Source organism: Silene latifolia, chromosome 1 (assembly GCF_048544455.1).
Source record: "Silene latifolia isolate original U9 population chromosome 1, ASM4854445v1, whole genome shotgun sequence".
NCBI lineage: Eukaryota > Viridiplantae > Streptophyta > Magnoliopsida > Caryophyllales > Caryophyllaceae > Silene > Silene latifolia.
In genome coordinates this window covers 123932867-123947274 of record NC_133526.1, presented here as the reverse complement: position 1 = coordinate 123947274, position 14408 = coordinate 123932867, and the positions used below count along the sequence as shown (strand labels likewise).

The 14408-nt window shown below is 41.3% G+C and overlaps 1 protein-coding gene across 1 annotated transcript; it reads right to left on the bottom strand.

The window, feature by feature from the left end:
• Positions 1-588: 588 nt before the first annotated feature.
• LOC141655144 (uncharacterized) lies at positions 589-1176 on the bottom strand. The gene has a single exon (XM_074462237.1). It carries the CDS (start codon positions 1174-1176, stop codon positions 589-591), a length of 588 nt encoding a protein of 195 aa, XP_074318338.1.
• Positions 1177-14408: the final 13232 nt, after the last annotated feature.

The window sequence follows — 14408 nt, the reverse complement described above, 5'->3', positions numbered from 1 at the left end:
GGCCAAACGGCATTCTCCAATATGCGAAGACGCCGTAAGGACAATTAAAGGTAGTCTTTGCTTGATCATCCGGGTGGATGGGTATTTGGAAAAACCCGGAGTACCCGTCAAGAAAGAAAAAATACTCGTGGTTTTCAAGTCTCTCGAGCATTTGGTCAATGAATGGTAAGGGGAAGTGATCTTTGATTGAGGCGGAATTAAGCTTCCTATAGTCAATGAACATTCTCCATCCCGTGACCGGTCGGGTGGAGATGAGTTCACCTTCCTCATTCTCAACCACGGTCATACCGCCCTTTTTGGGGACGATTTGAACCGGGCTAACCCAATCGCTCCCCGAGATGAAGTAGATAATTCCGGCCTCAAGCAACTTATTAACTTCCTTCCTTTCCACCTCTTTCAATTTCTCATTTGGCCTTCTCATAGGATGGGCGGAAGGAGTGAATCCATCCTCAAGTGTGATGCGGTGCATGCATACTCGGGGATCGATTCCCATGAGATCATCAAGGCTATACCCAATGGCTTTCTTGTTTTCCTTAATAACTTTTAAGAGTTTTTCTTTTTGGGAAGCCATTAGGTCCGCATTGATGATCACGGGGAAAAAGTGTGCCTCATCAAGATAGGCATACTCAAGGGAAGGGGTAAAGGTTTAAGGTCTACCTTTGGAGGGTTCTTACCATCAACTTCATCAATGATTGGTGGTAGAGCTTCATAATCTTCCTCCAAATGCTCCCCCGAGCATTTGTCCTTAGCGTCTTCAATAGCTTCTTCTAACATGTCTATGGAGTAAACACTTTCAAACATAGGTTGTGACATAGCTCCGGTCAAAGAAAATTCGACTACATTCCCTCCCACCTTGAAGGTGAGTTTCCCTTCCTTGACGCTAATATTAACATAACCGGTTTCTAGGAAGGGTCTTCCTAGTATAATAGGCGTTTGTTGATCCTCCGGGATGTCAAGTACTACGAAATCCGTCGGGATGTAGAAGTTGCCTACCTTAATCGAGACATCCTCAATCACACCCATCGGTCTTTGTACCGATCTATCGGCTAGTTGTAGTGTCATGGAGGTAGGGATCATGTCATGCAACCCGGCATTTCTCGCAATAGGAAGAGGTAGTATGGTAACACTAGCACCAAGATCACAAAGTGCCTTCTTAATGCTTACATTACCCACCATGCAAGGGATGGAAAAACTACCCGGATCTTATAGTTTCTCCGGCATGGGATTGATTAAGTCTGCACTACATTAACTTCTAAGAGCCATTAGACCATCTCCTCCAATGCTTCTCTTCTTGGTTAACACATCTGTAATACTACGGTTTTCTATGTCTATGGGTACTCTATCGAGTGGGACTTACTCTGTCGAGTAAGTAGCTTTTTACGCAAAATAGTAGTCTGCCTGTAGGGTATTCAATCGAGTAAGTTGGGGACTCGATCGAGTAAGGGGCACTCGATCGAGTAAGTCACTTACTCGATCGAGTAAGTGTGTTTTATGGGTTTGTTTGGACGGGTTTTGTTAATAACGCTAGATTAATATAAAAGCTTCCGTCATTATTTCTTAAACACCTTTTCAACATTCTTAAACCTTTAAAAGAGATTAGAAGTTATGTTGTTCGCATCTCTCGCATTATTGGCAAATTCCAAGGCTAGGTTTATCGGATCATCTCGTTCTTTACGCCGTTGTCATCATCGTGTCAAGGGTAAGTTCCTTGTATAATTTTTATAGCGTTTGGTTGGGTTTCATTAAAACCTTAATTGAGTAGTGTTGGGGGTTTTGGGTGTTTTGTGTAGTATTGGTGATAATTGTATGTATACATGTTATAAGAGGAGCATTCGTAGAGGAGAAATTCTGATTAGCTGCTAGATCGTCTGTGGTGATTGCTATTCCAGGTAGGGTTTCCCTACTCAGTATTGGTTACATAGTGTTGTTGGTGATTGTTTGTTGTTGTTGTTGATTAATTATCGTATTGGAATTGGTTTTTGGTGATTGTTGATTGTGTAAGTTGATTGTTGTATAGCTGTTTGTGATCTTCGGGGTGCGTCCCTAGCTGAGTGGAGTCACTTACGGGAGTGGCTTCACGTCTTTGATTCGCCTTCTGTGGAACCCGCCACAGAACGGATGTGCATATTAAGGAACATGGGTTTATCGCTCGGATGAGATGAGCGGGGCTTAGGTGGGAACGGCTGCGGTCCCCCACTGGCGGTGTGGAATACCTGTTGTGATGGGTATTCTGGTAGGACTACACACTTTAGTGTGTAGTCAGGTGTGTGGTGATGTGACAGAGTTTGGGGATTGTTTGCTTTGTAATATCGTTTTATTGCAGCTGTTTATTTTATGTAATCAGTACTGACCCCGTTTAAATGTTTTAAAAACTGTGGTGATCCATTCGAGGATGGTGAGTAGTTATTGAGCAGGTATGAGTTGATGCGTAAGGGATAGCTGGGTTGAGTCATCACGATGCTGTTTTAGAAGTCTTCCGTTGTGTCGAACATTCTCTTATTTTGTTTAGTCGTTTGACAGTTTTGAGAACCTTTGTATTTTCCTTTATCAGTTTCGGAGTTGGTTGTATCGCTTTAAACCTTATTATTATTAAAGTACGTTTCGTTATTGTCTATTTGATTATCATTGCCTTGGGTAACGGAGATGGTAGCATTCTCATGCCTTAAGTGGTCCTGGTAAGGCACTTGGAGTATGGGGGTGTTACAAAGTGGTATTAGAGCGACGATCTTGAAACCTGTAACTAATGAACCTAATGAATATAGGGAGTCAAACTAAAATGAACCCGGGTAGGAGTTCTTAGAAGCTAATGGAAAGACTTGGGAGACGTCCTAAAGCCGCGATCTCTCCCTATTACTTTGACCCGGTCACTCTGGGGTGTGTGTCGGGATCGCTATGTGTTTATCTTGTGTGTTGTAAATCTATCTAGTAATGTGTTGTGTGAATTGGTGGATGCATGCATGTGGAGGATATAAGATGTGTGGTGAAAGATGATGATGATATGAGTATATATGTCGTTGATTGAATACATGAATTGCATGATAGTTGATTTATAACGTGGCTTATTGGAAACATGGAAAAGAAGTTATCATTGTTTGTATATATATATATATATATATATATATATATATATATATATATATATATATATATATATATATATATATATATATATATATATATATCGTATATATGTTTGTCGTTTTGCATAAAAGTATAGATGGTTGGAAGCGTTGAGTTGAACATGCGGGTAGTATACGAGTCAGCATGACTCAATCGAGTGGGGGCACCCGATCGAGTAGGTGAGTGACTCGATCGAGTGGGTATGACTCGATCGAGTGGGTTGTTTCATGTTTCTGGGTAGTAGTCTGTTTTTGGGCACTCGATCGAGCAGGTTTGGGCACTCGATCGAGTGGGGTCAGCTTGATCGAGTAAGTAGGAGGCTCGGTCGAGTACGTTTTTGAATACATTCTGGTCAGATTCTGGAGTCGAGGCACTCGATCGAGTAAGTTGGCAACTCGATCGAGTGGGTTGTGGTACTCGATCGAGTGGGTTCTGTACAAGTCGTTTTCGTGTTTTGAGATATGGGATGTGTGTTCATGTTTACCCTTTTCTTATATAGTTTCAAGATGCCGCCGAAAAGAACCGCGTTGTATGCCCGCGCTGAGAACATGAGTGTGGATGAGATTGTTAAGATGTTGGAACACCAAGATGCTCTTACAGAGGCTTTAAATAAATTCGGGAAAGATAAAGAGGCGGGGGCAGATTATGCCAAGATGAGTATACACATAGCGAGGTTTAATCCTAAAGAGTCCATGGGCACGAGTGCGCTAATTTTGCTGGATAATTGGCATAGAGAGATGGAGAACATACTCAATTTGGTTCATTGCCCAGAGGAACTTCAAGAGGAACAAGCTGCGTTCTACTTACGGGAAGCAGCCGGAGAGTGGTGGGATAAGGTTAAGGTGAGTGCTCTGGACTTATATGTGAAACAGGGGTTACCTGCTATACCTTGGGATGAGTTTAAGAAAGCTATGAGGCGAGAGTTTGTGCCAGAGCATGTGCGTAGCAAGCTGAGAGAGGAGTTTGATGACTTTAAGATGACTTCTGATATGACAGTTGCTGAGTATTATCACAAGTTCAACGAGAAATCTAGGTATGCAGAGGATATGGGGCTGAGCCAAGAGAACTTTGCATTAAGATTTGAGAAGGGGTTGACACCCAAGATCATGGAAAAGTTGTCGGTAGGGGTCCTTTCAGATGTTAAGGAGGTATATGAGCGTACTGTGAGAGCTGAGAGGTTGGTAGAGATGACTAAGGAGAACCGAGAGAGAGCTTCTGAGAAGAGGAAGGCTGAGAGTGAGGGTGGTGGTCAGTCTAGTTACAAGAGGGGCGGCCATAACCAGGTGAGAGCTTACTCTTCGGGTTCGGGGTTTAGCGGTGGAGCTTCTTACGGGCGTGGCCGTGGTGGTAGTGGTAGCCGTTGGAGTTTGTCTTGCTTTAACTGTGGCGGTATGGGCCACAAAAGACACGAGTGTACTAGTGCTGTGGGCAGGGGTTTTCAGAGGCAGTCTCAGGGGAGTTTCTCACAGGGTCCATCTCAGAGCTATGCTAGTAACAGACCGGCTGGGTCGTGGAATAGTCAGGGTGGTCAGAGCAACAACAATGGTGGGGCTAACCGCAATGGCGGTAATTCATAACAGAGACCGACAACGAACAACAACAACCAGGGGTCGGCTGCTAAGCCGTCTACTTCAGCTGGTATTGTCCAGGGAGGTGGACAGAAGACCAGTGGTAAGTTGTTCATGATGGAGAACAAAGCAGCTGAGGATTATGCTCACGTTATCACGGGTACTTTTCTTGTTAATGGAGTCTTTACCTTTGTTTTGTTTGATTCGGGAGCGTCACATTCGTTTGTATCATCGAGTCATGCTAAGCTTTTGGGTTCGAGTGAGTATGAGTCTGTCAAAGAGGAAGTTTTTATACCGTCGGGTGAGTCTGTATCTTGTGGGAGGTTGTATTGAGGTGTGTCTATGATAGTTGGGCAGGTCGACTTACCAGTGGACTTGTTAGAATTTCCTTTAGATGGTTTTGAGATGATAGTTGGTATGGACTGGTTGGGTAAGTACAAGGCAAAGATAGACTATCATTAAAAGAGAGTTTCTTTAAGGGGTCCTAAGGGGATTAGTGTGTCTTATCGTGGGTTTGTTGTCAAACCCAAAGTCAAGTTGATTGCAGCAGTGACCTTGAAGTCTTATCTGAGGAAGGGATGTCCGTTGATCTTATGCCATATGAGAGACCATAGTATGGAGAATCCGACAGTTGAGCAGATACCGGTGGTGGGAGCGTTCCCAGATGTTTTTCCAGACAAGATACCGGGTTTGCCACCGAAGAGGGAGATAGATTTCAGTGTTGAGTTGAAACCGGGGACGGGGCCAATCTCTAAGGCACCATACCGCATGGGTCCTAAGGAGTTGGAGGAGCTGAAGAAACAGCTAGATGATCTGATCGAGAAGGGATACATTAGACCTAGTGTATCACTGTGGGGAGCACCAGTCTTGTTTGTGAAAAAGAAAGATGGAAGTTTGAGGTTGTGTATCGATTATAGAGAGCTGAACAGGGTTACCGTGAAGAACAAGTATTGATACGTCTGTCGTGTACCTATCAAAAATAAACTAACTAAACTAACTATATAGCAAGGGAAGTCAGGTCGATCTCCTCAGGGAGGCAAGATATCTGTAAAAGGCCGTCTATTTGGTCACAAATGGGGGGGGGGGGGGGGGGGTTGTTTGAATTGTTTTCTAAACTACAAAGTTTAAAGGAAGATCGAGAAGTAAAGACAAGAGCAGTAAAAGTAAAGAAATAGATTTAAACTATCAAGAGAGAAGGGACATGTCGGGAATTCGGTTCACTATGGTAGTCCAGTGACTCAAATGTAAACAACTGAGACGAATTAATGTAAGACGGATGTGGAAAGGTCCTTTCAGTCCACTTTCTATCCTAAAATACCGCTAACTTAACTTTCGTTCTAGTCAGGGTAGTCTACTGTTCATAGCAGGCCTATTTAGTCCAATCTTTCGATCTAGGATTAATTTTAGCCAGATTAAAGAGATGACTCAGAAGCGTGCACTCAACTAAGTCGATAAATACAATTAAATTGCTATGGTGACAGAATCTCACAATTAATTCATCTGTTTCATTTACTACATCGTCACATTCCTACCGCAGATCCCCTAATCCCAACATGAAAGGAGTTTAGCTACTCATATTGCTAATTAAACTATCAAAACTAACAGCAGATAGATTACCAGCAATAAACATTATGAAATAACAAATAAAATGCAAAAAAGTAAATTAGGGCCGAAATTAAGTATGACTAAACGAAGAATTAAAGCAAACAAAAGAGAGATTATTATTAAGGAAAGAGAAAGGGATTATAATCGTGCGAATCCGGCGTAAAGAACACAAAATCCGAGCAAAACAATCCCAAGAACAAGGTTACAGTGAAGAAGAATGTTTAACGCAATAAAGTTTGATAAAAGCTAAGTAGTGAATAAAATCTCCTCCTAATGACCTAACTAATGCGTGCTTAAATAGGAAATTAATTAAGTTTTACGAAATAAAACAACTCACGGGCTAATTAAAGCCCATGCCCAACGAAACCACTCGATTGAGTGGAATAAAACCACTCGATCGACCAAAACGCAGCATAATCTACTCGATCGAGTAGAATAGTTACTCGATCGAGTAACTCTCTTTTCAGCAACTTCTGGATCGAGTACAAAACTACTCGATCGACCAACTAGGGACGTAAAAACCACTCGATCGGGTGGTAAAACTGCTCGATCGAGTCCTCTGTCTTCAAATCAGCTCAAGTCCGCGCCCGACTGCCTCGTAATCCGTGCCTTGACGCTTCCCAACGCAGTATCTCACTCTGGAAAATCCCGTCTCCTCTAAATGCATGCAAAAAGGACGAAAAAGGGTACGATTCCACTACTTTCGCGTTCATTTCTACAAAACGGACAAAACGAACCAAAGTAGCCAATTCGGGGCAAAATACTATAAAAACAGTATAAAAATGCATAGAAATACGTGCTGAAATAGGCTAAAAAGACTATATATTAGGCACGTATCAAATCTCCCCAAATCGAACCTTTACTCGTCCTCGAGTAAACTAAAATGCAACTAATGGAACGGAAATGAAAACTCAGAGCTAGCTTAACTTGTCTACTTGAACCAATTTAATGCAATAAAAACTAACAGTTATAGCTAAGCAGTCAATACGCAAACGAGTTATAGGCTGTTTAGAAATATAGCCAACCTATCGACCTTGCAAGACCAACAAAATCGGACTCTCTCGTGGTCACTCTTCTCTCATGAAGCAAAGGGTGAATGTTATATGTAAAAGAGAGAAGAAAAGACAGTCACTCACCTAACAGCGATCTACATAACATGCATGCAACAAAAATGAAAGACAATTCAAGTATTAATGCACACATTCCAACCAATAATGTCCGTCACAGCCGAGGGCTTACAAATAATATGGGAATAGTGAGGTTCAGGTGAGAAAGGCAAAACATGTTATGGTAATGTGGAGGTAAAAGCGTCAAGCTAGTTCCTAACAGGACCATAGTAAACCATCTGAATCTCAACTGACTGAAAAACAAATCAAATACAAGTGCCCTTCAATTGGCACACAGCTCACTAAACTCAAACACAATCTCCTCAAAAATATGTAATAAGAATGGAGGAGTCAGACGATCACAAACTTCCCTTTTTTAATACCGTCTGAATGAACTAACTGAAATAAAACAAACTTTTTTTTTCTTCTGTTTTACGTTTCCAGCTTTTTTTTTTTTTTTTTTTTTTTCATTTTTCATTTTTTTTCTTTCTTTCTTTCTTTCACGTCTTTCTTCTTTTTTTCTTTTCAATTTTTTTCAATTCCTTTTTTTTTCTTTTTCCTCCTTCCTCTATACTTACACCAACTCCATACAAAGAAATACGGGCCAAACTGCAGACGGAAAACTCATACCACAAAAGACATACTAACTAGCTTGACTAGGCAGGCTTAGTTTGGGATGTAGCTAATGGGTCAAAAAGGCAAGTTTTGGCTTATGTGGAGCTAAATGGGTGAAAGATATAAGGAAAGGGAAAATTTGCAAGCACCTCCATGCATGTGACACCGACCACAAAACCGAATATGTGCATTTGACAAGAAATTGAATGTCATAAAAGTGAAAAAATGATGAACATGCTATGCAAGGAGTACTACTCTCAATTCCTAATGAACTGGTCATGAATGTCACCAGTTATGGGCTCTAAAACTCAGAATTTATCAAGTAGTTTGCCAATTTATAGGTCAAGTCTAAACAGTCAGCTATATTTGAAAAGAAACTCGTAGACTATGCGTATGACAAAGCTAATAACTATCAAAAGAAGTGCAAGGCTCAAGTAAAATGACAAGTTATAGTGCAATATCATCATGAAAATCTACCGTTCCGACTCAACCTATATGCAAAAATAAACGTGAAATTTTTGGATTTTTTGAAATTTTCTAATTTTTTTGATTGGATTTTTGATTTTAATGAAATAAATAAAAACAAATGCAAGCTGAAAAATATAAACGTGAATGCAAAACAAATGCAAATGCAGACTCAAAAGGATGCAATACCCTCCCCAAACCAAAACGGACAACACCCTCGTTGTCCTCCAGCATACACCAGCAGATATATACAGGGGAACGGGAATATACAACCAATAAAGAAAATAAAAGCAATAAATAAAAAGGAGACGAAATAAAAGAATAAGAAATACATACAAAATACGAACTTCCCCAAACCAGCCACAAAACTGGGGAAGTGAGTAGACCAGTAGCTAGTCGTCGTCGTCGTCCACCACCGTGTACTCCGGATCTCTCTCCTCCTCTCTCCTCCTCCGCTCCTCAGCTCGAGCTCTCTCCACTGCCACCTCAGGGTCCTCCTCCTCGTCCTCCTCGTCAGCAGACTCCGGGTACCCCTCAGCTGGGTACCGGAAGAAGGAAGGGTGTGGCCAACCCTCTGGGATCGGACGGTGTCGCCTCAAGTGGTACTCGTATAGAGGGTGTAATGTAAGAGCTAAGTCCCTCTCCATACAAGCCTGTCGCTCTGCAATCTCAAGCAACAAACCGTCACGGCGCCCTTGGTCCATGACCGCGGACGCCACAAAGGGTGGAGGTGGCACGAAAGTAGCCGGTAGGACCGGCTGAGCCTGTGTCTGGTCAGTGGGAACGGGAGTGGGAGTAGAAGTAGGGGTCGGAATGGGAGTAGCCGTGGAAGGCTGAGCACTCCCTGAAGGTGTGGACCCCTCTCCAGTCTCAAGACGCCGCTTCTTGGCGGCGGGTACAGTGGGAGATGGCCGGAGTGAAAGGTGAAGGTCAGGCAGTGGTGGAAGTCGGGTGCCCTTTACCACAGTAGGCAAAGGGTCTAGACGGGGGAGAGTGTCACAGGGTAAGTCTACATACAGGAAGCCGTCTATCTTCCATGTCTGGTAGTCTGGGGTCAGCCAATGCTGAGAAAGCATGGCATCCAGACTCAGTAGCCTCTCTCCCTCGAGGTACTGCAAGTCACGAGGCCAGACGGGGATAAGGGAACGGGTAAGAACGGTGGCTATGCCACCACAGGCAATAGATCCCGTCTTCTTCAGCCCCTGGGCCTGAAGGTACTGGGCGGTCAAGTAGGCAATATTGAGGGTAAAAGTGTTGGGGCTGGTGTCCTTTACAGTTAGTGCAAGGACTTACAAATCTCTAAAAGGATCAAAGGGCATACTTTTGGTATTATTATCAGTTGATCCACGTTTATCAATAACGGTTGGCTTGCTAGATAATTTGACGTTATTGTCATACAGATGGCGGTGATCAACTGGTCCTTAAAAGTCACACCTATAGGATACGTTTGAGAGATGTGACAGTATGAAAATACAGTCATGTTGATGCCAAATTTGACTAACCAGTTAGTCGGAGTTATTGACTAGTAATTAGTCAAAACGCGATGTTGAGATATTTTATTTAATACGGATTAAATAAATTGAGCTAAGGCGAATTAAGCAGTTAATTCGTAAATTAAATATAAACGATCATATTTAATTGATGTATATTGAATTAATTATACAATATCGTCTTTGTCGGACATGTATTAATATTTCAACTAACCCGTGTTATTAGTTGATATTTTAATAGCCGATAACCGATGACGATTTATAATAAAAACCGCGTCATATACATTTAGCAATTTTCGAGCCGGACCACGAGTTAAAATTAAGAGGAAGTGGAAGCCCACTTCCCCATGAGCGCTCACGGTTGGCCGAATGGAGGAACAAAAGCAGAGCATCTCCTCCTTTCTAACCTAATCAATCATTTTGACAAAAACATTAGGGTTTCAGAGCATTCTTCTCTGAAATTTCAAGATCTCACATCGAATAACCTCACAATAGCTCTCTCGATATTGCAAGTCAATTACAGAGCATTTCTAGCATAAGGGCATAGTCTCAGACGGTCTTGGGTGCAACGATTAGCAAGAAATCTCTGTTGATTTCGGTTCTTTACGCCACACATCAAAAGACCCGAGGTTGATTCTTAATCTTCATCGTTTTCTTTTGTATTTCGTTTATGACCATAAATCGCATGTTATATTTACGTTATAATCCTTAAAATTAAGGGAATTTTACGGATATTTCCCTACAAGTGGTATCAGAGAGAGGCCACGTAAATTTACATTGTGATTTTTCATAAATCGATTTGAAACGATTTTGTTTTTGTCATAAAAACGTGCGGTGACCTCTCGGAGAATTTTTTTGTTTTGCACACGGCTGCTTTGCAATTTTTGTCTTGGGAACCGTGTCCAGTTTACACGGTTGCACTTGTTGTTGTTTTTATCTTGAAAACCGTGCCGTCACATGTTTTACACGGCTGTTTTTGCTTGATTTTTCGATTTGTTCTTTTGCATATTGTTATTTTATACGGAGATTATAACAATATGTTAATTTTTGACAATTGTTGATTTGATTTTCCGCATTTTAGATCAAAAATTGCAATTGTTTTGCTATGTCAAACTGTTTTCACGAGGGTTTTATGTTTTCAGCATGTTTTTGCCCTTGATCGGACATGTTACTACTCGATCGAGAGCCCTTCTTTGTTGTTTTTGCTCGATCGAGCACTTCGAGACTCGATCGACCTCTTTTAAAACCCCACTGTTCGATCGAGTAGTCCTCGTACTCGATCGAGCGATCTTGTCGATAAAAGTCCTCGATCGACCACCGTTTTGTCGATCGAGTTCTTTCTGTTGTTTGGCATACCTCTCGATCGACTAGCAGTTCAGTCGATCGAGCCCTTTTGTTCCTTGATCGAGCACTTTTGTCCCTGGATCGAGGGATTTTGTTTTGGCAGCTTTGAATTTTACTCTTTTTGTTTTAAATTCTATTTTGGCCATAAATTGTACATCATACGGATGTTGTACACTCGCTTGATAGTGACACGGTTCACTCACGTACCATATAGTTATTTTAAAGCGTATTTAAAGTAACGGATTGTAATAGATTAAAATTAAACTGATAGAAGCGGTTTTATCACATAAATTTTAATCGTTAAAAGGTGGTTTGGATAAATTTAACATAATTACAGAATTATGTCACGAATAAATTTGTTTTTAGTTGATGCATTTTATTTATCGTTAACTTTGAATGTTTTTGAATGCTTTTATTACGTATTTATTTATTTTACAATCGGTTGTAACTTAGTGTGGCCTTAGTAGAACGTGTTACCGTAATGATGGAACACGGTCTTGGTTGTATTTTGAGATCTCGTATCTCCGTTTTGGATTTTTCACTTGTAATTACATTTTTTAATTAGAATGTAAATAGGTTTATATTTGTAAATTTTAAATTGTAATTTTTGAGAAGACCAAAGATGGAGAACCGGATGCTCACTCCCGCTGCATGGACAAAGATGGAACATCAAGACAAGCTTTTCGGGTCCAACGGTGGATTCCAAAGTTGTATTATGTTCTTTTTACTAGGATAGGCCACACTAGGAATTTTATTTACGTATTGCATTCTTTTATTTATTTTTCGTAACGATTATATGCATCATATTCCGCCTAAAACCAAACCACCTAATAATTGCATGAAAACTGACTCATATAAAGGTCACGCGTTAGTTTTCTATGACATTCATATGTCACACGATTTTAAGCCATCACCTAAATTAATTCATTCACGTAATGCTAGTTTTTCGTTCACTTAAAATGAATTAAAATTAAGTTGATGGGATCTTCCTCGTATAAACCAAAATTGAGAATGGTCTTTATAGGTCAAACTCCAATGAGTCCCTTCTTCGTCGGTAGGCATAATATAACCCCTTCTACGTCGGGTAAGTTGGAACCGATTGACCTATTTTATCTCAACACTATGGTCACTCGTACGATCCTGTGATTATGGTGGACTATAGATAGGATTTACGGAAATCTATCGACCAAGAGTTCTTACGGAAGAATTAGCTAAACAGTTGGCTTATCAATTTACAGAAATTGAGTCTTGGGATCACTTGTATCATTCTTGAGGGAGATCAATTATGCAAGTGCGAGAGTCTACACGTTAAAATAAATTTTAAATAGACTTAAATCACCTCGATGAGTTGCTTATTTCGTTTTTGTTTTTCTTTCTTTTTCAGTGTAGAACACGAACATTTAAACTGCTAATAACGAAATGGCTGGTCCTACTAATGACCCAATGCCAAGTGCCACATTGGACCGTGAGTCCTGGCTTCGGATCTTCATGAATCGGATGAATCGTCTACTCGATCAAGAATGATGGATCAAACTTCGCGGACCGGGAGGCGGCATTACGAATGCGCGCCGCCGACGGAAGCTCAAATATCTAATAGAGCCCATCCCGCCAAACCCAGGTCCCACGGCTAGAGCTAATGAGATCGCCAAGTTTAACGATTTCTGTATGGAAGCGGGTGCGATTAAAAACGTACTCATTTTTGCAATGGAACCCAATTTGCAGAAACGCTTCATAGCCCATGGTGCAAACAAGATTTTCACCACGCTCACTAAGGAATTCTCGAAAGCACCGAGAATCGTGACCTATGAGCATACCACTCGCTTCTTTGATGCAAGACTCCGAAGGGCCAACCAAGTTAGCCCACACATTCTCAAAGCATGACCGAGAATGTCGAGAAGCGGAGACGCTTGATTGTAAAATCAGCGAGAACATTGTGATTGACCGCATGCTTCATTCACTCCACGATGGTTTTGCGCTCTTTAGAGCGAATTACTATATGAATGATTTGAAGAAAAGTCCCCATGAACTGCACTCCCTTCTCGTACAGACCGAGAAGGACATGAAGTTCAGTGGGAGCATGAAACAGGATGTTCTCGTTGTGTCAAACAAGGGCAAGGGTAAGGGCAAAGCTAAATCAGACCTAGCAGTAGGTAAGGCGAAGTTTAAGAAGTCGGGTTCAGGTAAGAGTGGGCCTGGTGAGTTGAGCACCTCATCAGGCGCGACAAAGAGCAAGAATGAAAACATGGAATGCCATCATTGCCACAAGACTGGGCATTGGAGGCGTACATGTCCTGTCTATCATGAGGACATAAAAGTAGGTCGCGTTAAACCTGTTGGTATGTCTTCTTCTTCTACTTTTATTCATATGATTGAGATTAACCACGCAAGTTACGGAACTTGGGTACTTGATACTGGTTGTGGTTCTCATCTGTGTAATCATGTGCAGGGGCTCCGAAACATCGAACCCCTCGTAAAGGGTGAGGTGGACCTGCGTGTCGGGAATGGAGCACGAGTGGCTGCCGTCTCGAGGGGAACATACGTGATCCAGCTTCCTAGCGGATTTGAGTTATTTTTATATAAATGCTATTATCACTACTACAGATACAGCCTATAACAACGGGTAAAAACCGTTGTAAAATAAAAAAGCGGACGTTGTTAAAGCGGCCGTTGTAGAAGGTATTTACAACGGTTTGCGTATTTAGTGGAACCGTTGTATAATTATTCACAACGGTTAAAAGCTGTTGTTATTGGATGCTCTCCGTTGTGGAAAGTGTTTCAAAATTTTGGAGGGAATTATATAACAACGGTTGTCGTATGTATAACCGTTGTTGTAACTTTCCCTCCAAAATTATGAAGTCTTTTGACAACGGGTTTATGTTACATACCCGTTGTTGAAATTGTTAGTAACAACGGTTCTTTGTTTAACTCCCGTTGTTGTAATTTTACCTCCAAAATTGTGAATACTTTTAACAACGGTTCTTTGATTAAAACCTGTTGTTGAATATTATGCGCGGGTATTTGTAAATGTCATTCACAACGGTGTTAGTTTTATTAACCGTTGTGAAAGGTATTCACAACGGTTTTTTTTAGTAACC